General features: G+C 36.2%; 1 protein-coding gene and 1 long non-coding RNA gene across 13 annotated transcripts in view; one reads left to right on the top strand and one right to left on the bottom strand.

The window, feature by feature from the left end:
• TRIM37 (tripartite motif containing 37) overlaps positions 1-25,907 on the top strand; it is a 371,934-nt gene that overhangs the window by 257,285 nt on the left and 88,742 nt on the right. For all 12 annotated transcript variants that reach the window (XM_077164953.1, XM_077164956.1, XM_077164952.1 and 9 more), the window contains 3 exons: positions 17,826-18,134; positions 23,519-23,647; positions 23,995-24,184. In XM_077164953.1, the coding sequence (XP_077021068.1) occupies positions 17,826-18,134; positions 23,519-23,647; positions 23,995-24,184 (628 nt within the window). The remainder of the gene's footprint in view (positions 1-17,825; positions 18,135-23,518; positions 23,648-23,994; positions 24,185-25,907) is intronic.
• On the bottom strand, positions 83-15,251 carry LOC143687731 (uncharacterized). Its single transcript, XR_013177668.1, has 3 exons — positions 15,141-15,251; positions 1,210-1,308; positions 83-259 (listed from the first exon to the last, which is right to left on the bottom strand). It is a non-coding gene; the product is annotated as an uncharacterized LOC143687731 (long non-coding RNA).

Raw genomic sequence — 25,907 nt, 5'->3', positions numbered from 1 at the left:
TTCTAAAGCAAAATTCCCACAACAGAAATAGAGCTGCTTTACTGGGATAGGGACTCAGCACTGGTTCATTAAGGCTTCTTGCTTCCCAAGATATATGTCATAGAAATCTGAGACTTCTTCAGTTTGAAAGACTTTCTTCAACCAGGTTATGATTCGGTTGCCTTTTATTTGTAGTCCATATACTTGTGTTTTTGTAATACTTACCACATTGTATATAATTTTCCATTTTTCCTGAGGTTTTTTTTTTATTGTTGAAAACCTGGAAAGTAAATAAAAATGAAGAGAAGAAAGTAAATGTTTTCCATAGTTCTTGAGATAAAAAATGAAATTAAAAAAAAAATACTTTTCACATTTGCAAAAATTTTTTCTTAAAATTTCTTACCCAGTGATGTTGCCAGAGGCCTGAAGAAACAGACAGATTCTGATTCTGCAGATAGATTAATTGGTTCTAACCTTTTTGATGGAAAATTTTGTGATAGTTTTGAAATAGCCCTGTCCTTTAAAGCAGTATTTTCACTTCTAGGGCTGTATTGCCAAAGAGAAAATACTCTGAGATGGTTGAAACTGTCCAACAATACAGTTACGGCTGAATAATGTTTGACAATGAAATAACTTATTTTATACACCAGGAAAGTCATAATTTTGAAAAATATTTAGTGTCATTTGAAATAAAGAATACAAACTATATATACAGAGAAGACCTTGGTTACCTAAAAAATTTAGTTTTCTGTATAAAATTAGAAATATTAATGAGGTGACTTCAGTTTCAAATCCAGGTGACTAAAATGCTGACCAAGATTTAGGGGGGTGGAGGGGGAAAAGAGAGGAAGAACAATTCTTAGTTTTAAGCATTCTGATTTTGACATACCAGTGGGTTGTTAAAGTAGAGGTACCTAACAGCTAAAAGTTAAGACCTGTGATTCAGCAGTTATTTGTCTAGAGGAAATGCTAGCTAATTAAAATTGTGGGAGTGAAATCAAAAAAGAAGATTTTGAGAAAAAAAAATTTTAAATGGAGTCTCAGGGACATAATCTTTGTGGGTATCTGTTTTCACTGGGTGTGAGGGAGATGAGTTGGAATAAGAGCCTTCAGAAGGTGAAAAGCCAACTGAAAAGAACCTATCTGCCTATTTGTGGGGGTGGGTGGGTGGGGGTCTGACAAAAGCTAATGTTGCAGAAATATCCAACTTTCTTTTTCTAACATGCTTACTTGGATTTTAGCTTTTCATGTTTTCTTCAACACATATATAGTGAGAACCAGTGTACTCTGTGTCAGACTCATTGGAAGTCCATGTTCTTAACCCCCATGCTGTAAAAGAAGCATCATAAAGATATTAAATGCATCAGAGTATGAATGGTTATGTAGTTGAACTAGATTTTAAGGTACATGTAGTGGTAAGTGGAACTAGAATGTCAAGTGAGATGGTTCTGTGGAAGGCCTTGCATTCTACCGTACCCTGTGGAATTTGTACATAGTAGGCAGTATGGAGCCATTACTTTGTTTCAGGAAGGGATGATTCAGGCGTATATATATATATATATATATATATATATATATATGTATAATTTTTAACTGTGCATTTTATTGAGATATAGTCCCATACCATATAATACTTCGAAAGTATACAATATACTTCCAAAGTATACAGTGTCTCACAGTATCCTCCCTTAGTTGTGGAATCATCATAACATTCAATTTTAGACCATATTTATTACTCTAAAAAATAATAAATAGACATAAAAAAAGAAAACTCAAAACACCCTATACCCCATATCCCACCCACCCACCCCCACCCCCGCATATCAATAATATGACCCCTGGTATTGGTATGGTGCATTTGTTACTGTTGATGAAAGAATATTAAGATATTACTATTAACAGTAGCCCATAGCTTGCAATAAGTACTTTTTCCCCTCATGTACTACTCTGTTATTAAGTCTTTGTATAAGTATCATACATTTGTATTGTTTGATGAAAGAACTTTTCTCTTGTGTAAACAAGGTATGCTCCAAGGTGCACTGTTAATACAATTCTGTATTTTAAGCTCTAGCTTTCCTTCTGGTGACATAGAACTTTAAACAACTCCTTTCAACCAAATTCACCTACAATTCAACACTGCTACTTATAATCCCAATAATGAGCTACCTTCACCTCTTCTGTTCTTTTTATTGAGCCACCAGAACTCCCTTTAGTATATCTTGCTGGAAAGGTCTCTTATCAACAAATTATGTTAATATCTTTGAAAATTTTAAACTCTCCCTCACTTTTCAAGTCCAGCTTAGCTGGATAACGAGTTCTTGGTTGGCAGATTTTCTCATTAGAATCTTGAATATTTCGTACCACTGCCTTTTTGTCTCCATGGTGCCTGATGAGTAGTCAGCACTTAGACTTAACTGACTTCATTTGTAAGTGGTAAGTTACTTTTCTCTTATTGCTTTCAAGATTTTCTCCTTCTTTTCAGTGTTTGACAGTCTGATTAGTATATGTCTTATAGTGGGTCTATTTTGACCATATTGGGCTTTGATTAGCATATTTATATAGTTTATGAGGGCTGGTAAATTTTCTGCAATTATCTCCTCAAATAAATTTCCTAGCCCTTCACTCTTCTCTTTTTCTGAGAACCTATGATTTTTATATTTGTGCACTTTTTTTGTTGTTGTTACTTTTTGTTTTGCATGGGCAGGCACCAGGAATTGAACCCAGGTCCCTGCCATGGCAGGTGAGAACTCTGCCATTGAGCCACCATGGCCCTCCCTGTGCACTTTGTTTTATCAGTCATTTCCCTGAGAACCATTTCAAAATTTTCCATTTTTTCACTATTTTTTTTCTTTTATGTGTTCAAATTCAGTTGCTCTGTCCTCTAATTCGCTGATTTTTTCTTCTGCCTCTTCAAATCTGCTGTTGTGTCTTCTACTATATTTTTAATTTGATCAAGAGTATCTTTCATTTCCATAAGACATACTATTTTTCCATGTATTCTTTCAAATGGTTCTATATGCGCTACTGTATTTTTGATATCCTTTATCTCTTAAACTATCTCATTGATGTTATTTAGGAGATTTGTTTGAATATCTTTGATTACTTCCAACTTCTGTGTCCCCTCCAACTTTTTAAGTTGATCATTTGGCTTGGCCATATATTCTTTTTTTTTTTTTTTTTTTTTTTTTTTTTTTTTTTTAAAGGAAAGACAGAGAGAAGGAAGGAAGGATAGAAGGAAGGAAGGAAGGAAGAAAGGGAAACATCTTTAAACATTTTCTTGTTTTATTGTATTCTGTTTCTCCGTTTTTGTTACATGGGCTGGGGCCGGGAATCGAACCGAGGTCCTCCGGCATAGCAGGCAAGCACTTTGCCCGCTGAGCCACCGCGGCCCGCCCAAGGCCATATATTCTTATTTCTTCGTAAGTGTTTTTTGCTGGTTTCTTGGCATCTGACTATCTTGATAAGATTATTTTAAAAGTTGGTTACCATCTAACATTTTGTTTTTTCTTGGGTTTGTGTTGAAGACCTTTGGTACTTGGTTTGTCAGTAATTCCCAGCCAAACCAGGGTCAGGGTCTGTCTCATGCAGGGGTGCAGCTCCTTTCAGAGGATTCTTAGGAGGCTGGGTAGAAAAGCAGCTTGCCAGACTTGCCATTCCTAGCAAATGGACCCCCTGGACCACCTATTCCCCACCACCTTGCTTCTTCCAGACTGTAGCCGTCAATTGGGCAGAGTCTAGACCAGGCCAAAGTCTAGTTGAAGATGGCAGGCCCTGAAAGATTGCCCCCCCGCCCTTCCCCGTCAACTGTTAGCTCAAAACTGGTCTGCTTCTCTTCTTTTCCCGAGTGGAGGCCTCCCTGTCCTAGGTCCAGGTGGGCTGGAAGTCATTGGCCTCAGGGGTGAGAAGTGGGCTGTGCATCATGGCAAATGGTCCACTTGTGGGTACAGAGGAGCTGGTGTCTCCCAGACTCCTGCATGGAAAGATTCCAGGCTGCAGAACTGAGAGGGTCAACTTCATAAAACTCAGGCTCCTTTCACAGCCGCAGCCTCAGTGTCAGGGGAGAGGCGCCTGGCATTGCAATGCGGCTCCCTTCCTCGTTTCACCTCTCCGCTCTTATAAGCAACCATACCATGGGCATTCTGGTCCCAGATGCGGACCCAGAAGTTTTTCCTCACTGACCAACCATCAAATCAACACTACTCTATATCCATCTCTCTCCATCTCTCCTCCTGAGAGGAGGTCTTCTCCATCTTCTCCAAATCTGAGTACCTGTAGAGGCTGGCCTCAGGGGTGGTGGGTGGTGGGTGGTGGGGGGGGTGCGGTTTGTACTGGATACCACACAAGAGTTCCTGTGTGTGACTATAATGAATCTACTGGCTCCTGAGCTCCTGTGTGCTAATGCTTTAGGCTGCGGGACTGAGAGGGTTAACTTCATCAGCTGGCAGTCAAAACAAGAGTGTACTGCTTTTCACCTCCCTAGTCCAGCATGTATATGGTGGCCATCCTCAGGGGTGGTTGCAGTTGAGTACACTCACCCCTAATTCTCATAGTTTTTCTGATTTTTCATCCGGCTTTTCCTTATATGTTGCAGTAGTCCTTCTCTGTTCACCTGAGCCTTGAAACTGCTGCTTGGGTATTTTCTGTCTGTTCTTTAGTAGTTTGAAGGACTAAGCTCTGCCTGCCCTTATTCTGCCATCTTCCCATAATTTTCCTCAAACTATACATTTGAGAAAAATATATTTAATCAGTACACTGCTATAGGAGTTTATTTTAATGGTTTTAGTTATGAGAGCAAATTTATGTATTTGTTTATTTTCTCCGTCATCATATGTTTAAAATGAAGACTGTCATGTGAAATTGTGAGAGGGTCTTCAGAAGTTATTGACAAAATTGAGTTCTCAACCTCAAAAGGAAAAATTAACCTAGGCAATATATCATTAAGACTTTACTAAGGTGGAAGTGATAATATTTAGGTCCTTGTGAAGTTACGGTTTATAAGATTTGGCAACCAATGGCAGTGTGGTCAAGTGGACTCTTAAGAATCTTAGGTGACAAAGAAAATATTGGCACCAGTGACAGATTCTGAAGTCTAGTGGAAAAACTGCTGAGAACTATCATTCATGAAGGCTGTACTGAATGATGTGAGGGAAAGAAGTATAATAAATGATTGTCTATCCTAATTAGCTTAGCAGGTGAGATAGGCATGTCATCTTCAATGCAGTATCTTTAAATTTTCAAGTTCCCCGTCACATATCTCATAGCACCTTATACTTTCCTATCTTTGCACTTATCATATTACTGAAATTGATTATTTTACATTTTTTCTGGCTGGACTGTGAGCTTTTTGAGAGTAGAGACTGTTTTTCTTGCTTACGCTTACATCCCTAGTGCCCAGCGTAGTGTCTTGTATTTAGAACAACCCAGAGAATTTTTTTCATTAGATTTTGGAGGTTTGTTTAGAAATATTTTTCTATTTTCTCATTTGAGGTTTTGCTCTTTTAAAAATTCTTGTCAGTTTCTAATAATAAAGCTGGGCCATGTAACTACTTAACACAGAGTTTTATAAGTCTTTGTAGATACGGTGTGAGAGGCAGAGGACCCCAGCGAATTTATTTAACAAATATTTTATGCTATAGGCTGTGTTTTGAGTATTTTCTGCTGTGTGCTGTGTTTGGCCTGCAATACTAAGATCTGCTCTTTGCTCATACCTTGCTCACAGTCTGCGGGTCTTACTGTAATGTGCTAAGACCTTCAAGGGACGTATACCTTTTGTATTACATAAATTTAGCTGAAGAAAATTGTTGTGGGGGCGGTATAGTTGGTAAGTACCAAGCTCCAAGGAGGAAGAGACATTTCATGTTAAATATGAGTTGGCAGAGTGAATAAAAGGAATAGAGTTTGTGAAATGTGTGGAAGTATGATAGGCTATGGCAAGTAATTCCAAATGTCTGGAATACCTTTGGGGTAGAAGTACAGGATAAAGCCTCTGAAGGATTAGATACAATAGGCATAACCTGTGTGATGTGCCAGCGCCTTTCCTAAATGCTTTAGAATGCCTTGTGAGGATTCTTACAGAGAAATACTATGATGTACCTTGGGTTTTAGAAAATCTCTGTGGCATCTTGATTAGTAATAATAGCAATATCTTGTATTTACATGGTGCCTACATTCTGCAGAGTATTTTCACATACATTGAATCTTCTGAGCCTCATAACAGCCCTATTATATGTGTATAATTATATTCATTTTACAAATAAATTGACCAAGAAAAGTTAGGGGACTTACAGAAAGTCATTGCAATTAAATGGTAGATCTGAGACTATCACTGAGTTACTAAAATCTGTGGTTATCTTCTTTTAAGAATGCTTTCCACTTCAGGTAACAAAGTGCTGCTAATTGTAGCTTAAATAATAAAGGCACTTAATTTTGCACACATTTAGAAGTCGGCAAGTAGGTGACTCCACATTCTTCTTTGAAGAAGTCAGGGGGCACTGTGTGGGTTTCCCTGTGATTTTCTTACCTTTCCTTCCATGGTAATAAGATAGTTGCCACAGCTTCAGGGATCATGAATTCACAAGAATGTCTCACTAGTAGGAAGAAAAAGACTGGGCAGAGTAGACTTTTCTGAGACCCTGGAGAGCATATTAAGATCACTGACTCTGGAGGCAGACTAGGTTTGAATTCAAGTGCCTCTATTTATTAGATGTATTACCTTGAATATGTTATGTAACCTTTCTTTGTATTAGTTTCCTTGTTTATAAAATGAGATATTGGTAGGACTTACCTCATAGGGTTGATATGAGAGGATTACACGATTTAATACTTTTTAAATGCCTGAAACATAGTAAGCACTTTATATTTGGGTTTTTTTGTTGTTGTTGTTTAAGTACTTTTATTTAAGAAAACAAATAATACTTAGAACCACCAAAAATAGATATCTTAGTTAGCTTATCCATAGGTATATTTAAATAAAGAATCCAAATAATCATATATTTGTTTCTCAAATAAACACAATAAAATCCCTATCCATGTACAAAACTTTCCCAGAAGTGCCTCAGCATACTTGTGAGTTGTACCGGTTCATATGTGTGCATATCCCTAAAGAGGAATAGGATTAGTCTAGCCATAGACCATAATCCCTTGGGGATGAAGGAGCAACCTTTCCTTCCTGAGCACATTGCTGCCCACCTGACAACTGAATACAGTCTAATCCCTTTGGCAAAGTAGAAATGAGGTAACACCTGTGGGCATACCATAGTGTCTATCTTTCACTGTACTTCCTTTATTATGGCAGAATGTTGTTGTATTGTCTAGGCAGGTTCAGCTCTCTCTGACAAATGATTGGTTTATTATCTAGATAGGGTGCTTTGATCCCCTGAGTTGTGTTTGTTTTTTGTTTGGTTGGTTTCTTTTTTTTTTTTTTTTTAAATAATTTTATATTTACAATAACAGTAGGAAGAGTTCCCATATACCTTTCACCTAGATTTTCCAAATGTTAGTATTTTGTCACTTCATCATTTTCTCTATATGCAGATACATAATTTTTTTCTGAACCTCTTCATCTACAGACCTCATTCAAACTTTACCAGTTGTCTCAAAAACATCTTTCATAGCAATATTTTAAAAAGTCTTTTTTTCTTGACTAAAATCCAATCCTGGATTATATGTTGCATTTAATTATCATGTCTCTGTAATGTCCTTTAATCTGAAACTTCTGACAAATATTGACTAGTTATTTTTAGAACATCCCTCAATTTAGGTTTTTCTGATATTATTATTACTTGTTTGTTTTTGCATAGACAGGTACTGGGAATCGAATGATATATTTTTTTTAACTGCAGCTTTATTAAGATGTTGTGGTAGTTAGATTCAGTTGTCAACTTGGCCAGGTGAAGGCACCAAGTTTTGTTGCTATGGACATGAGCCAACGGTACGTGAACCTCATCTTTTGCTAATTACCTCTGCAATCGGCTAGGAGGCATGCCTGCTGCAATGAATGACGTTTGACTTAATTGGCTGGTGCTTAAATGAGAGAGCACAATGTAGCACAGCCTAAGCAGCTCGGCATACCTCATCTCAGCACATGCAGGTCAGCCCAGGCCTTTGGAGATGCAGAAAGGAATCACCCTGGGGAAAGTTGGTGGAACCCAGAGACCTGGAGAGAAGGCCAGCAGAGACCATCCTGTGCCTTCCCACGTAAGAAAGAACCTCAGTGGAAAGTTAGCTGCCTTTCCTCTGAAGAACTAACAAAATAAATCCCCTTTTATTAAAAGCCAATCTGTCTCTGGTGTGTGGCATTCCGGCAGCTAGCAAACTACAACAGATGTGTGCACACACCATCCAGTCCATCCAAAGTGTATAATCAGTGGTTCACAGTATAATCACAGAGTTGTGTATTCATCCCCATAATAAATTTTAGAACATTTTCATAAACTCCCAAAAGAAAAACTCCATATCCTTAAAGCCCTTTATTTTGAAAACTTGGCATTAGTGTGGTATCTTTGTCAGAACTGGTACCACATTTAATATTTTAATTTTAAAGTATTACCATTAACTACATCCACAGATTGTACCCAGTGTATTTTTTTCCATTACCACCCTATCATTAACAGTTTGTAGTAGAGATGTATATTTGTTATAGTTCATGAAAGAACATTCTTATATTTGTACTATTAGCCACAGGCATCAACCACAACAAGGTTCACCGTGTTACACAGCTCCATGTTTTTTCCTTCATTTCCTTCTAGTAACATACACGATCCTAAACTTCCCCTTTAAGCCACAGTCACACACATAATTCAGCACTGTTAATTACACTTGCAATAATATGCTGCCATCACCTGTCTCCAAGCATTTTCAGTCAGCCTAATTAAAAATTGTGCACAAATTAAGCATCAGCTCCCAATTCTCTACTCTTAGTCTATCTCCTAGTAACCTGTATTCTAGATTTTAACTCTATGAGTTTGTTTATTATAATTAGATCATATTAGTGATATCATACAGCTTTTGTCCTTTTGTATCTGGATTATTTCACTCAACATAATGTCCTCAAGGTTCATTCATATTGTTGCATGCATCAGGACTTTGTTCTTTCTTACAGTTGAATAATACTCCGTCATATCTATATACCACATTTTGCTTCTCTATTCATTGGTTGATGGAAACTTGGGTTGCTTCCATCTTTTGACAATTGTGAACAATGCCACTATGAACATCAGTATGCAAATGTCTTTCTGAATCCTTGCTTTCAGTTCTTCTGGGTATTAGTAGGGCTGTTACTGGATCAGATGGCAATTTAAAAGTTAGTTCCCTGAGGAACCGCTGGACTATCTTCCACATTGGCTGTGCCATTTTACATTCCCATCAGCGTGAATAAGTGTTCCTGTTTCTCCACAGTCTCTCCTGCAGCTATAGTTTTGTTTGTTTTTTTTTGATAATCACTGTTCTAGTAGATGTGAAATAATATATCTCATTGTGGCTTTAATTTGTATTTCCCTCATGGCTGGTGATATTGAGCATCGTTTTATGTGCTTTTTAGCCATTTGTCTTTCCTCTTTGCAAAAATGTCTATTCAAGGTTTTGGCCCATTTTTGAATTGGGTTACTTGTCTATTTATTATGGAGTTATAGAATCTTGTTATATACTCTGGATATTAAACTCTTATCAGATATGTGGTTTCTAAATATTTTCTCCCATTAAGTAGGCTGCCTTTTTAAAAAAATTTTTTATTGATGAATCTTCACACACACACACACAGTCCTTAGATAATGTACAATCAGTGGCTCATGACATCATCATCACATAGTTGTGTTTTCATCATCGTGATCATTTTATAGAACATTTGCCTCAATATGAGTTTTTTCTTTTTCTTTTTATTTCTTTTTCTGGAGTGAGGCTGCCTTTTCTTGCCAAGTTCTTTGCACAAAAGTTTTTAATTTTGATGAGGTCCCATTTATCTATTTTTTCTCCCATTGTGCTTTGGGCATAAAATCTTAAGAAACCATTGTATACCACAAAATCTTGAAGATGCTTTCCTGCCTTTTCTTCTAGGAGTTTTGTGGATCTAACTCTTATATTTAGGTCTTTGACACATTTTGAGTTGATTTTTGTATAAGCTGTGAGATAAGGGTATGGTTTCTTTCTGCTTTGAGTCATCCTGTTCTTTGATTTCTCAAATATCTACATATTTTTCCCTTCCTGCAATAAATCAGAGGTGTTATATCCTTTGCTTGTGCATCCAGTTTCTAAACTTGGATGAAGGAAATACTAAAACAACTTCAACTACTTTCTTTGGGAAGAGAGTAAAAGCTGTCGTGTTAGTGGCCGTAAAGTTTCAATGACAGCAAACTACTTTTTAAATAAATTCCCTGGCCCTTAGTAGCTACATCTACCTGAGAACATTGAGAAATAATTCAGTAAATCAATTTTTTGAATTTCATTCCAATCCTTTTCTTTTTAGTATGATATTATGTATAGCAGGTTTAACTAAATGTTTTTTGATAAACCCCCCACCCCTGCTTCATTTTCTACTTTGTCTTAGTATGCTAGGGTGCTCTAACAAATACCACAGACTGTTTGGCTTAAAAAAACTGGAATTTATTGTCTCTCAGTTTTGGAGGCTTAAAGTCCAAGATTAGGATCCTACTTTGAAATCTGTAGCATTCTGGTGTGGCTTGCCAGTAATCCATAACTCAGCCTCTGTCTCTGTCATGTGTGCATCTGTCTCCTCTCTCCTATTTTTTTTTTAACTCTTTTACTGTATAGTTATATACAAATCAAAGAAATATGAAAGCAATGGTTTTCAAAGCACTCTTCAACAAGTAGTTGTAGGACAGATCCCAGAGTTTGTCATGGGCCACTATATGATCCTCTCATATTTTTCCTTCTAACTGTTCCAGAATATAGAGAAGGCTAGAAGGCTTAAATATTTTTTTATCATCGCAATTGACTTTTTTTCCTTTTTTTTGCAAAAAATTACATATATACAAAAAAGCAATAAATTTCAAAACAGCACCACAATTAGTTGTAGAACATATTTCAGAGTTTAACATGGGTTAAAATTCTACAATTTTAGGTTTTTACTTCTGTCTGCTCTAAGATATTGGAGACTAACAGAGATATCACTTTAATGATTCAGCAGTCATATTTGTTTGTTAAATCCTATCTTCTCTGTATAACTCCACCATCACCTTTGATCTTTCTGTCCCTCTCTTTAGGGGCATATGGGCTATGGCCATTCTAAATTTTTCATGTTGGAAGGGTCTGTTACTAATATGGGTTAGGGAGATGGAACTATCTGATGTTCTGGAGAGGCTGGGCCCTCTAGGTTTCAGACTGATCTGGTCCAGGGACCCATCTGGAGGTTGTAGGTTCCTGGAAAGTTACTCCAGGTGCATGGAACCCTTGTGGAATCTTATATATTGCCCTAGGTGTTCTTTAGGATTTGTTAGAATGGTCCTGTATGGGAGTTGGCAGGTTATGATAGGTAGCAAGTTCTAACTGACGCTTGCGTAAGGGCAACCTCCAGAGTAGCCTCTCAACTCTACTTCAACTCTCTCTGCCACTAATACTTTATTAGTTACACTTCTTTTCCCCCTTTTGGTCAGGATGGAATAGTTGATCCCATGGTGCTAGGGCCAGATTCATCCCTGAGAGACATCTGCCATGTCACCAGGAAGACTTTGACCCCTGGATGTCATGTTCCACATAGGGGGGAGGGCAGTGATTTCATTTGCAGAGTTGAGCTTAGAGAGACTGAGGCCACATCTGAGCAACAACAGAGGTCATCCAGAAGTAACTCTTTGGTTATACTTATAGGTAGACTAAGCTTCTCTTCTACCTACATAAGCTAAACAAGGGTAAGCCTCAAGATCATGGGCATGGCCTATTAATTTGGGTGTTCTTAAAGTCTGATACACAGTATCAGGGGATTTCCTAATTGTAACATTTAATAGTTCCATATTCTTTCTCCCATCCCTCAAGGGACTTTACCAATACTTTTTGATTATCTGCTTAATATACTCTAGGATATATACAGGCATTACATTAGGCTATATAGGATTAAAGAACCTCTTTCTTATTCTGGGCTCCCTGTATTTCAGTTGTTTGAATGAGCTATACAGATAGGTTGAGTTAGATTATGTGCTATAGAAAATTTCAGTTCCTAGACTAAATCTTTCTTCCTTTGGTCTCAAAGAGTATGTGTGGTTCTAAAATATAGACATTGTCTCCCTATGCCTGTGTTCTGACTTTGCCTCAATCTGATTGGCTTCGTTCTTATCTCTAAATATCAGGACATATATATATATGTAGAAAACAGCCTCTCGAAATTCAGAAATAATAATTACTACTCCAGACTAAATGTGTCTGCTATAAAAGGTTACAATCTAAGCTCCTGTTTTCTTGTTAGCATTTTCTAAAGAGACTGTACTATTGTTGTTCGTTTGTTTTTGGCTTATTTTGCTTCACCAAATGTCCCACACGTTCATTCACATCTTTGCTTGCCTCATGACTTTGTTCCTTCTTTATAGCAGCACAATATTTGTTCATAAGTATACACCATCGTTCGACAATTTACTTCTCAGTGCATGCTTCAGTGACTTGCATTCATCAGGGATCATGTACAGTGCCCAAAGTCCACAGTCCATTAACTCTCTGAATTTTAGATAATTTCATTGTTCCCAAGAGAAGGAAAACCAATAAAATAAACACACCCTCAGCAAACAGGAAATCTAAACCTCCTCTTAACTCATGTCCCTCCCCCATTTCTCCCCTATTCTTTACCCACATTTCTGTTTATAAGAACTCTACTCATACTGGATTAAAGCCCACCCTGTTTTAGTTTGGCCTCATCTTTAATATCATCTTTGAAGATCCTATTTAAATTTATTCACATTCTCAAGACTTTCTTTGTGTGGAGCATGATTCAGTTCATAGCATGTATTTGAAAATAATGAAAGCTCAGTGTAAAAAAAAATTGGCTATTTTGAAATGTGCCGGATTGAAAGGATGTATATACCCTAGAAAAGCCATGTTTTAATCTGAATCCTATTTTGTAAAGGCAGCCATTTCCTCTAATCCCTATTCAGTACTGTATGCTTGAAACAATTAGATTATCTCCCTGGAGATGTGACTTAATCAAGAATGGTTGTTAAGCTGGACTAGGTGGAGATGCATCTCAACCCATTCTTGATTAGTTTACTGGAATCCTGTAAAAAGTGGAAACATTTCGGAGAAAAGGAGAATCTGAGAGAGCAGAGAATGCTACAGCATCATGAAGCAGAGAGTCCACTAGCCAGCGACTTTTGGAGATGAAGAAGGAGAATGTGTCCCAGGGAGCTGAAGAGGAAGCTAACAGATGACGCCATGTTCCACATGTACCCTTCCAGCCGAGAGAGAAACCCTGACTGTGTTCGTCATGTGCCTTTCCAGATGAGAGAGAAGCTCTGACCATGTTTACCAGGTACCTTTCCACTTGAGAAGTTCAGCGTTCTTGAACCAAAGTATCTGTCCAGGGATCCCTGGATACCTTAGATTGGACATTTCTATAGAGATGTTTTTTTTTTTTTTTACATGGGCAGGCACCGGAAAGCCAACCTGGGTTTCTGGCATGGCAGGCGAGAACTCTGCCTGCTGAGCCACGCTGGTCCTCTATAGACTTGTTTTAATTTGGACATTTTCTCCACCTTAGAACTGTAAACTAGCAACTTATTGAATTCCCCTTTTTAGGGGGAAAATTCAACTTCCCCAAGTGGAGAATTCTTGATATTCTCTCAAGCAGTGGGAATAACCAAAGCAATAGGCTGAGCCCTCAATCTTATGAAACTTAACCCCGCAAAGGATAAGCTAAGCCTACTTCAATTTAGGCCTAAGAGTCACCCCCAGGAGAACCTCATTTGTTGCTCAGATGTGACCTCTCTCTCTCAGCCAACATGGCAAGCAAACTCACTGCTTTCCCCCTCTCTACGTGGGACAGGACTCTCAGGGGTGTGGACCTTCCTGGCAATGTGGGACAGAAATCCTTGAATGAGCTGGGACTCAGCATTAAGGGATTGAGAAAACCTCATACAAAAGGGGGAAGAGAGAAATAAGACAAAATAAAGAGTCAATGGCTGAGAGATTCTAAGCAGAGTCAAAAGTTTATCCTGGAAGTTATTCTTACCCATTAAATAGATATCACCGTTTTAGTTAAGGCGTAACAGAGAGGCTGGAGAGAACTGCCTGAAAATGTAAAGCTGTGTTCCAGTAGCTGTGTTTCTTGAAGATAATTGTATAATGATATAGCTTTTGCTCTGCGACTGTGTGATTGTGAAAACCTTGTGTCTAATGCTTCTTTTGTCTACCTTATGGACAGATGAGTAAAACATTTGGATTGAAAATAAATAAATAATAGGAGGAACAAATGTTAAAATAAATTTAGTAGATTGAAATGCTAGTGATCAATGAAAGGCAGGGGGTGTTGGGGGTATGGTATGTATGAATTTTTTTTTCTGTTTTTTTTATTTTTCTGAATTGATGCAGATGGTCTAAGAAATGATCATGACTGATGAATATACAACTATGTAATGAAAAAAGAATGTTCATGTTGTATGTTGATTGCTTTCATTAATAAAAAAAAAATAAATAAATTCCCCTTTTTAAAATTCGTTCCATTTCTGGTATATTGCATTGCTGCAACTAGCAAAGTAGGACATGAAGTAATTTCAAATTTACATGACAGTTAGACAAATAATGCAAACCCCAAATAGCAAACTTCAGTTTCCCCCCCCATTCCTCCAGATATTCAGATTCATGAATTTTAACATTTTGCCACATTTGCGCTGTCATTCTACCTAAATATCCGTTTAGACAGTTGTATGCGTATTTATCAACCCATTTTCTCAACACTTAAGTGTTGGTTATATACATCATTATCTTTGAACACAAGGATATTCACTCACATAACCACTTGAGATACAGTTATTAAGTTGAAATTTAGCCTTGATTTGAAATTTGTAGTCTATTTTCCAGTTTGTTCGTGTTCCAGTAATGTCTTTTTGAGCCTTTTCTTCTCCATTATTAGATCCCATCCAGGATCATTTATTACGTTTCATTTTTATGGTCTCTTTAACTGCTCTTTCTTTTTATCTGTGGAAACATATATACAACATAACCCTTCCTACCTCATCTACTCAGAAGGCATACCATTCAGTAGGATTAATCACATTCGCGATGCTGCAATCCCCTCACTACCATTCATTACTAGAACTTTCCCATCACCCCAAACAGAAACCCTACTCTCATTATGCACTAACATTCCATTTCCCTTATCCCCCACCCCTAGTAACCTGTCTCTATTGAATTTGCATATTCTCCTGTTATTTTCTTGGTAGTTGCCATGGGCTTAAATTTAACATCTGAAATCTGTCACAGTCTCATTTGGTTTGATACCAGTTTAACGTCAATAGCCCATGCAAGCTATATTCTTATACCCTTCTGTCCCCCCACCTTTGTGTTGTTCTTGTCCTAAATTACTTATTAACACATTATTAGTTCAAAACAATAGATTTATTATTACATTTTATGTATTTGCCTTTTTAGGTTCTATAGGAACTAAGAAATGGGATTCCAAACCAAAAACATTTACCCATGTTGTTACTACTTTTTTCCATGCAGCTTCTATCTGTTGTCTAGCGTTCTTTCCTTTCACCCTGGGAACACTCTTTAGCATTTCTTTAGGGCCAGTCTGGTGGCAACAAAGTCCCTCAACTTTAGTTCATCTAGGAATGTCTTAATTTCTTCCTAATTTTTGAAAAACAGTTTTGATGGACCCACCCAGAATTCTTGGTTGTCAGTTTTTTTTCTTTTGGTACTTTAAATGTCATTCAGTTGCCTTCTTGACTCCATGGTTTCCCATGAGAAAATGGTACTTAATCTCTTTGAGGCTCTCTCGTATTTGGCACATTGCTTCTCTCTTGTGAGTTTCAGGATTTTCTTTTTAATCACTGGCATTTGACTATTTGATTATCTTTGTCTTAATGTGGGTTTAGTTGGATTTATTCTTTAGGAGTTTATTGAATAACTGGCGTATGTATATTCATGTATGTCTTTTGTTAAAGTTGAGAAGTTTTCAGCCATTTTTTTCTTCCAGTGTTCTGAGTGCCCCTTTCTTTTCCTTCTGGTACTTCCACAGTGCATATATATTGGTGTTTGGTGTTCCATAGCTCCCCCAGTCTTTGTTTACTTTTCTTCACTCTTTTTTTCTTTCTGCTCCTTAGACTGAATGGTTTCAATTATTTTATCTTCATATTCATTAATTCTTACTTCTGCCAACTTCATTCTGATATTGAACTCCTAGGGAATTTTAAATTTCTATTACTGTGCTCTTCAATTATGTTTTTGGTTTTTTTTTTTTGATTTCTAGAAGTTTATTGATATTTTTCATGTTTATCTGTTGTTTTCCTGAAATCCTTTACGTCTTTATCCATGTTTTCCTTTAACTCTTTGAATATATTTAGACTCTTTTTTTTTTTTTAAGTCTTTTCCAATATGTTCCAGAACGAGCCCTCCTCATTAATGGTTTCTAATGCTTTAACTTCTCCTTTGCATGGTCTATCATTTCCTCTTTCTTTCTATGTTTTGTAATTTTTTGTTGACACCTAGACATTTTGATATTTTAATGAGTTGCTGGAATTTATACTCTGAGGTATCTATTTTTTAAGGTTTTTACAGTTAATGTTGTAACAGAATTTCCCTTGAATGCCAAGAGTTGACAACGATAAAAATAGATTGAAAAAAGAAAACACTTTTCCCAGTCTTTGAGATTTGCCTGTGTGTAAGTTCTCAGTGCTTAATCAAGTTTTGAGACTAGCTTGAGGTAAAGCATAGTTTCCTTCCTTGTTATTTCTGTGCATGCATCTTGTCTTGGGCATGCACACATAACTCTAGGAATATTCCCATTTACTTCGATTTGAAAGTCCCCTCTTTCAAAGCAAACAGCATTTCCTCACAATCTTGGGCACCAGTGACCTAGTGTGACCAAGTGTAGTGGATATGTCCGAAACCTTTGTCCCCAGCAGTGCAAGTTGACTGTTTTCGTACGCCCTCTTTAGGAGTGCTTTGTGCATTGTCTTCTAAATACTGGGCAAGTTCTGGGATGAGGAACCTGTTATAAGCATACTGGTTCAGTCCTTCAGGTTACAACCAGACAGGTTGTTCCAGACATGCATGTTGCAGTATGTGCACAAAGGTTATTCTGCTCCTTCTGGAACCGTGATAAGGACAAGTACTAGGAGCTTGCTAGCTCTGTGTAGAGGAGGTGAGAGGTTACAGGAGGGGCCAGCCAGGCCCCGATGAGATCCAGCTTCTTTTTAAAAAGTAGACTTTTTCTTGATTGGTGCTTGCCCTGTTACTGCAATCCTATAACTGTTTTCTGGGGCTTTTAAAAAGATGTTTCTGCCAGTTTTTGCCAGTAATTTAAAATTTCTGTTGGGAATTGGAGCCCTGGAGGTTTTCAGTCTGCCATCTTAATCAGGGCAGGGTCAATGTAGAAAAATGGAGAAATATAAAGAAAAAAATCCTCACACAGCAGTAGGGTAGCTTTTAGGCTTTTATAATTAAATATATAATTCACATTTGAATGACTGATTATGATGTAATGTAGATTCTGATTTTGAAGGTAAGGAAAGTTCAGACATTTGTGTCCATCTTTATTTTCATTAATGGAATTTAATGCATGATTATACTGTTGATACCACCTCAAGCACCTTACCTTATAGAATTCAAAATTTGCATATATTCATAGTACAAAATGATTTTGCAGTTGACAAAACCTGTGTTAACATGACTTTGTCACTTTCTCTCTGAAGCATCATATTCTCGAAAAGATAAAGATCAAAGGAAGCAGCAGGCGATGTGGCGAGTTCCTTCTGATTTAAAGATGCTAAAAAGACTCAAAACTCAAATGGCTGAGGTTCGATGTATGAAAACTGATATAAAGAATACACTTTCAGAAATAAAAAGTGGCAACGCTGCTTCTGGAGACATGCAAGCAAACCTTTTATCTGCTAACCAGGCAGCTCTGGCTGCATGTGGAACTGAAAACTCTAGCAGGCTACAGGATTTGGGAATGGAGCTCCTGGCAAAGTCATCAGTTGCCAGTTGTTACATAAGAAACTGTAAGTGAAAAAGTTCCTATTAGTGTCCTGTCTCCACACGTCATTTGAAACTGTTATTTTCGTAATAATGATATTTAAACATCTGTCCTTCAAGGAATCAAGGTCACAAATCCATGCTGCCTTTTTTGACCCCTAGAAGCTTTATTATCTATATTTTCTGGTATATAATAGAAAGAGCTAACATTTCTTGAATATTTACTCTATGGTAGGCAATTAACAAACTCCTTAACTTCATGTGTCTTACATTCTAGTGATGAGAGTCAGATATTAAAATGTATAAACAAATAAGATGATTTCATTTAGTAATAAATGCTCTGAAGGAAACAACATACTAATGGGATGGGAGAAGCAGGTTGCTATTTTGTCTAGGTTCATCAGTGAAAATATTCCTGAGTAGTCGAACTGAGACCAGAAGGGCAATAAGGTGGCATCCATATAAAGATGGAGGGAAAGTGTTCTATGTAAATAGAACAGAAAATATAATCACAGAGAGAAGATTTGCTCTATATGTTTGAAGGATTGAAGGGAGTACAGGATGGCTGAAAATGATGAAGAAAGGAGAATGGTAGGAATGCCTATCCTGTCTTCCCATCCCTCTTAAGTTAGAAACTCTCGAATCCATTAGTCTTTTAGTTTTAGAAAGTGATGTCACAGAGGTAGACAGGGTCTGGATCAGTCAGGGTCTTGTAAGACCACAATAAGGAGTTTCAATTTTTTTCTAATTTTAGGAGGAAGTTCCTAGAGGATAATATTCAGTGGCATGTTTGTGATCTTATTTGCCCTTTGCAAAGATTAATTTGATTGTTGTATCCAGAAGGCTCTAAAAAGGAATGAGAGTAGAAATTGTGAAACCAAAGAGGAACTTGTTACAGTAGCTCGTGTGAAATATGAGTCATAACTGTGGGTGAATAGACTTCCTTACAAGCAAAGCATGCTTGGTCAGTTTCCCGTTTGAACCACAGAACTCAGGAGATAACTTTGTAATTAATTTTTTTAATTCTCCCAAGGATGGTACATAATTAGTAATATACTTGATGTAAAGAAAAGAAATAATCTATTACATGCCTTAGACCACTAAGGCTCAATTCTTTACTGCAACTGTGGTTGACAAAGGCTGTATAGCAAGAAAGAGAAAAACTAACTGATATTTATCTTGCAAATATCTCCCTTTTTTCATTTGTTATATATTTTTTATTGTTATTTTTACTAAATTCCCATATTTACATAGGTCTGTTCTTTTAATTTTTCATTGAGATTGAATTATGAGGGCGGACCACGATGGCTCAGCAGGCAGAGTTCTCACCTAGCATGCTGGAGAACCGTGTTCGATTTCCGGTGCCTGCTCATTCAGGAAAAAAAAAACAGAGAGAGATTGAATTATGAAAATGCCAACTATTTTTGGCCTATAAAAATCCAATGATTGTATTAAATCGTAAATTTTCCCTCTAGTAGACTCAATGCATTTAAAAAAAAATGCTGTAGTATTATAGTTTTGTATATTATAATGGTAGGATAAATTTGCTATTGTTCTTGTTCTTTTTTTTTCAAAACAGTATTTATGGTTCTTACACATTTACTCTTCCAGAAAAACATTCTGACTGGAATTTAAAGAATAATTTGGGTCATCTACATGTTTTCAGTGTTAAAGCATTCGTATCTAGGAATGGTATTTTTCTTCAAAAGTTTTTCAATTATCTCAATTTTTTTGATAGGCAGTTACATCATCAGCAGATAATTATAGTTTGCTCATTCTTTGCCTGTTTTTCATATTACATCGTCGAGGCTAGGATGTCACAACAAGATTAATTAATAGCAATGATAGGGAGCAGTTTTGTCATGCTTTCAACTCTACTAAGGAATCTCTAGTTTTTTTCTTTTCTTTCTTAGTTTTAAGTTTGAAGATATTATGTGTTTTAATAGATAGCTTTTATCAAATTAAAGGCATAACTTTCTATTCCTAATAATACAAGCATCAACAGTTTATCCTGAGTATATGCTTAGGTGCTGGATCACATGATAGCTCTTTTTATTTTGAAATAATTTCAAACTTATAGGGTAGTCCCCAGACTAGTACAAACCCCATATGGTGAATGCCAGCATATGCCACTCAAACCACTCTACTTCCACCAACATTTAATGTTTTACCACATTTGCCATATCATGCTATCTATCCATTTATCTGTCTTTCTACTCTACTTTCTATTTATATATCTATTTTCTAAACATTCCAGAGTTAGGTATAGATGTCATGCTCCTTGAATAGGTGATGCTTGCATGTACTTTTCCTAAAAACAAGGATATTCACTTATGTAGCTATCTTCAGTGAAGCTGTCAAGTTCCAGAAACTTAATATTGATATAAACCTTAGAGTCTGTACTCGTTTTTTCACTGTCCCCTCACAACTTTTACTTTAGATTCTGACTCTTTGTTCTAATTGTTTCATCTCAGTGAGATCATACAGTGTTTGTCCTTTGTGTCTGGCTTATTTTACTCAATACTGATGTCTTCAGGGTTCATCCAGGTACAGCATGTATCCAGGTATGTTGTGTATCAGAACTCCCTTCCTTTTAGGGTTGAATAATATTACATAATATCATTTCTCAGCAACCTGGCCAGCACTTGTTACATTCTGTTTTTTAAAATAATATCCATGTTAGTGCTGTGAAGCATTTTCCTAATGGCTAATGATACTGAGCTTATTAAATTTGGATGTCATCTTTGGGAAAATGTCTCTTCAAGTTCTTTGCTCATTTTTATAGTGAACGTTTTAGAATCCTTTATTTCTTTCTGTGCCTGTTTTCCAATATTTTCTTTACTCTTGCCATGGGGCTTAAATTTAACATCCTTTATTTATAACAATCTTATTTGATACCAACATAATTTCAGTAGCATATACACACTACATTCCTCCATGCTCTGACATTTATGTATGCTTATCTCACCAATTGCATATTTATGCATTTTAAGTCCAAAGCCATTGAGTTATCATTACATTTTATGAATTTGTCTTTTAGATACTGTGGGAAGTAAAAAGTAGAATTACTAGCCAGAAATAGCAATATTAACATTTATATCTGTCCATAGTACTACCTTTACGTCAGATCTTTATTTCTTCATACAGCTTCAGTCTACTGTCTGGTATCCTTTCCTTTCACGCTGAAGAATTCTCTTTAGTTTTTTTTTGTAGAAACAGCATAGTGGTGATGAATTCCTCATCTTTTATTTGGAAATATCTTAATCTGTCTTTTTTTGAAAGTCCATTTGCTAGATATAGAATTCTTGGTTGGAGTTATTTTACTTTTAACAATTTAAATATGTCATCCGACTGCCTTCTTGCCCCCATGGTTTCCCTTGAGAAATCAGTGTTTTATCTTATTGAGGCTTCTTGTATGTGTGTGCCATGGTGTGGGTCTTTTTGGGTTTATTTTGTTTGGAGTTTGTTGAATTTCTTAGATGTGGATGTTCTTTTCTATACTTAATTTTTGCAAGTTTTCAGTCAGTGTTTCCTCCAGTTTTCTGTGTTTAACAGTTTCCTCATTTTTTGTTCCCCCTCTTTTTCATTCTTTTTTCCTTTCTGCTCCTTAGACTGAGTGATTAAAGTTCTTTTATCAGTAAGTCCAGTCTGCTGTTAAATACCTAATTAGGGAACTTAAAATTTCTGTTACTTTGATCTGTAGCTGTGTTTGGTTTGTTTTCTTGATTTCTATCTCTTTATTGACATTTTCTTTTTGGTTTTGTTTAACTTTGTGATGAACTACTAAACTTTTTCCAAAGTTGTACCATGTTACATTTCCACAGGGAGTGTATGAGGGTTCCTCTTTCTCCACATTCTTGCCAACTCTTGTCATTTTCTGTCTTTTTTTTTTTAATAACCATCCTAGTGTGTATGAAGTGTATTATCTCAACCTGGTTGTGATTTGTATTTCCCTGATGGCTAATGATATTGAGTATCTTTTCATGTGCTTAATTCCATTTGGAGAAATGTTTATTCAAATCCTTTGTTTGTTTTAAAATTGGGTTATTTGTCTTTTTATTCTTAATTTGTAAGCGTGCCTTATTATTATGATTACTAGACCCATATTAGGTATATGATTACACATATTTTCTCCCACTGTACAGGCTTTCTTTTCGCTTTCTTGATAGTGGTCTTTGACATGCAAAAGTTTTAAATTTCAATTAAATACAGTTTGGGTTTTTGTTGCTGTTTCGTTTGTTTTTTGGGGGTGGTTTCTGCTTTGGTTATCAAATCTAAGAAACTTGCCTAATCTAAGTTCACAGTGATTTACAGTTGTTTTCTTCTCAGAGTTTTATAGTTTTGACTCTTAACATGTAAGTCCTTAATTAATTTTTATATATCATGTTAGATAGATATGAGTAAAACTTCATTATTTTCGTGTGCGTATCTACTTATGTCAGAACCCTTTATTGAAAAAGGCTCTTTTACAATTGCTTGTCTTGACACCTTTGTTAAAAATCAGTCGACATTGATATATAGGTTTCTTTCTGGACTTTCAGTGTATTTCATTGATGTGCATATCTGTCCTTGTGACAATACCACACAGTCTTGGTTACTGTAGCTTCATATAGTATGTTTTGATTTCTGAAGTGTGAGTCCTCCAACTCTTTTTCTTTTTAAGATTGTGTTTGCTGTTCTGGGCTCTTGCATTTTCATATGAATTTTAGGATCAGCTTGCCAATTTCCATTAAAAAAGACAGCTGGAATTTTTATTGCTTTGAATTGTAGATTACTTTTTGGAGTAGTGCCACCTTAACAGTACTAAGTGTTTCAGTCAGTGAACATGGGATTCTTTGCATTTATTCAGGCCTTTTTTATTTTTCTTCAGCAGTATATAGTAGTTTTGTATGATCTTGTACTTCTTTTGTTAAATTTATTTCTAAGTATTTCCTTTTTTAAAAAATCAATTCATTGTTAAGGCCATACAGTTATCTCTGAATACTATTTTGGCTGCACATGTTTTGATTTGATGCATGTAATTGTGATTTGTTTCTAATTCACCAAGGTTTTCTTTTCAATCAATAATATTTTAGAATTTCCAGGTATTTAGGAGGGGTTATATTTTTGTTCTTAATTTTTGGTTTATTTGCAGTGAAATTGGAGAACAGCTCTAGTATGGTTTTTCTTTTGAAGTTTATAGATAATGTCTAGTTTTGTAAGTTAAGACTGCAGCATGAAAAGCAAAGCAGGAATTCTTTTGACATATTACCAAATAAACTATTTGGGACCACAGAATGTCCTGTTTGTTTTAGATACAGTAAACACAGCACCTTCCATGTTTGGTAAGATTGAACCTTCCTTTAATTGCCTAGATAGTGAGTGTCATGCTCTTTGGTCAGTTTAGAAATGTTTTAACATGTCTTTGCAGCCACAAATAAGAAGAGTAATTCACCCAAACCATCTCGGTCCAGCGTAGCAGGTAGTTTGTCACTTCGAAGAGCAGTAGATTCTGGGGAAAATAGTCGTTCAAAAGGAGATGGTCAAACTCTGACTGAAGGTAAATTTGGGGAGTTCAGAATGGAATTATAGTGGGTGGTTGGTTGTCTTTTATTGTGAATTAATACTATGGTGTAACTTCAAACCTTGGAAAGCACCAAAAATGCTGAAATTCAATTTGAAATTTCCTTGATCTCATAAAGACAAAATAGATCATTCAGTTTAGAAATGCAGTTGTTGGACTGCTAATATTGTCACTTACATAAAAAACAATACAACATATAGTTATTTTTGTTTTTCTGCTGGTAAAAATATATATATATATAATGATATCTCTTTTTGTGAAGTTAAAAGAGAACTTTTGTGTTATTAGCCTCCTTTCTGAATATCTCCCTTTCTTTTCCAAAGGCTCCTCAGGTGGCTCTCAGTCTGGGAGCAGGCACAGTTCACCCCGAGCCTTGACATATGGCAGTATCGGTGACATTCTCCCCAAAACTGAAGACCGACAGTGTAAAGCTTTGGATTCGGATGCTGTTGTTGTTGCAGTTTTCAGTGGCTTACACACGGTTGAAAAAAGGAGGAAAATGGTCACCTTGGGGTAAGTTATTTTGTTTATATAAAATATTAGCTTGATTTGGGCCTTTAAGTCTGCTCACAGTGAACAAAATCAGTGTTGTTAAACTTTTAGTAGACAAAAAGCTCATTTGTTTTATTAAAATGTAGCTTTAAAGTATCACATGCACACAACATGCAAAAAAAGTATCACAGTCCTTTTTTCTAATAGGGTGAGATCGTATCAGATGATTAGTTTAAGTATTGTTGTAGCTCTTTTTCAGTGAAGTTGAAATGGTGATATTTGTTCTGAGCTGTATTATGCCTCACAGGTGTTTACATTTATTTTGTAGGGAACAAAGCAGTTCTAGTAATTTTATTTTAATTCTCCTTTTCTGCTTTTATCTTACCTTTTACCTCTCCTCTCATGAACATGTCCTCAAAATACGTACAGGCATAACTATTTTTTATAGTGAAAAATAACGTATATACAAAAAAGCAATAAATTTCCAAGTACATTTAAGTAGTTATATAACAGATTTTTATAAGTTTGTATGGGTTACATTACCACTATTTTTCATTTTTTCTTCTAGCTACTCCAAGACACTGGAGACCAAAAGAAATATCAATATCAATATATGGATTCAGCAGTCATTCATTTGTTAAATCTTATCTTCTCTATTATACTCTTCCTTTTCTCTTTCTTTTTTGTGAAAATAATATATATACCAAAAAGCGATTTCAAAGTACATTGCAACAATTAGTTGTAGACCAGATTTCAGAGTTTGGTATGGGTTACAATTCCACAATTTTAGGTTTTTATTTCTAGCTGCTTTAAGGTACTGGAGACTAAAAGAAATATCAATATAATGATTCAGCAATCATACTGGTTTGTTAAACCCAACCTTCTCTGTATAACTTCACTATCACCTCTGATCTTTCTCTCACTCTTTTAGGGGTATTTGGGCTATGGCCATTCTAACTTTTTCATGTTGGAAGGGGCTGTCAATAATATGGAATAGGGAGATGGAACAAGTTCATGTTCTGGAAAGTCTGGCCCCTCTGCATTTCAGGATTTAGCTGGTTCAGGGACCCATCTGGAAGTTATAGGTTTCTGGAATGTTACCTTAGTGCATGGGACCTTTGTAGAATCTTATATATGCCTTAGGTATTCTTTAGGATTGGCAGAAATGGTTTTGATTGTGGTTTGGTGAGTTATGATAGGAGCATTGCCTAACTGAAGTTTGCATAAGCGTGACCTCCAGAGTAGTCACTCAACTTTATTTGAAGTCTCTCAGCCAGTGATACCTTATCTGTTACACTTCTTTTCCCCCTTTTGGCAGACATACCTTGTTCTATTGTTCTCTACTTTATTGCACTCTACGGGTTCTTCCTTTTTTTTTTTTTTTTACAAGTTGCACGTTTGTGGCACCCTTAAATTGAACAAGTCTTTCAGCACCATTTGTCCAACAGCATGTGCCCACTCTGTGTCTGTGTATCCCAATTTTGGTATTTCTTGCAATATTTTAGACATTTTCATTATTATATCTGTTGTGATCTGTGATCAGTGATATTTGTCATGATACCAATAATTTGGTAATTATTTTTGGCGCCGTGCCCCCACACCCATATAAAATGGCAAACTTAATTGATAAATGCTGTGTGTGTTTTGACTGCTCTTCTGACCAGCCTGCTAATCCCCATTTCTCTTCCCCTCCTTGGACCTCCCAATTCCCTGAGCTGCAGCAATATTGAAATTAGGCCAATTA

The sequence above is a fragment of the Tamandua tetradactyla genome, chromosome 6 (genome assembly GCF_023851605.1).
Source record: "Tamandua tetradactyla isolate mTamTet1 chromosome 6, mTamTet1.pri, whole genome shotgun sequence".
Taxonomy (NCBI): Eukaryota; Metazoa; Chordata; class Mammalia; order Pilosa; family Myrmecophagidae; genus Tamandua; species Tamandua tetradactyla.
Note: the sequence above shows the minus strand (reverse complement) of the source record. Positions and strands in the feature narration are given on the sequence as shown.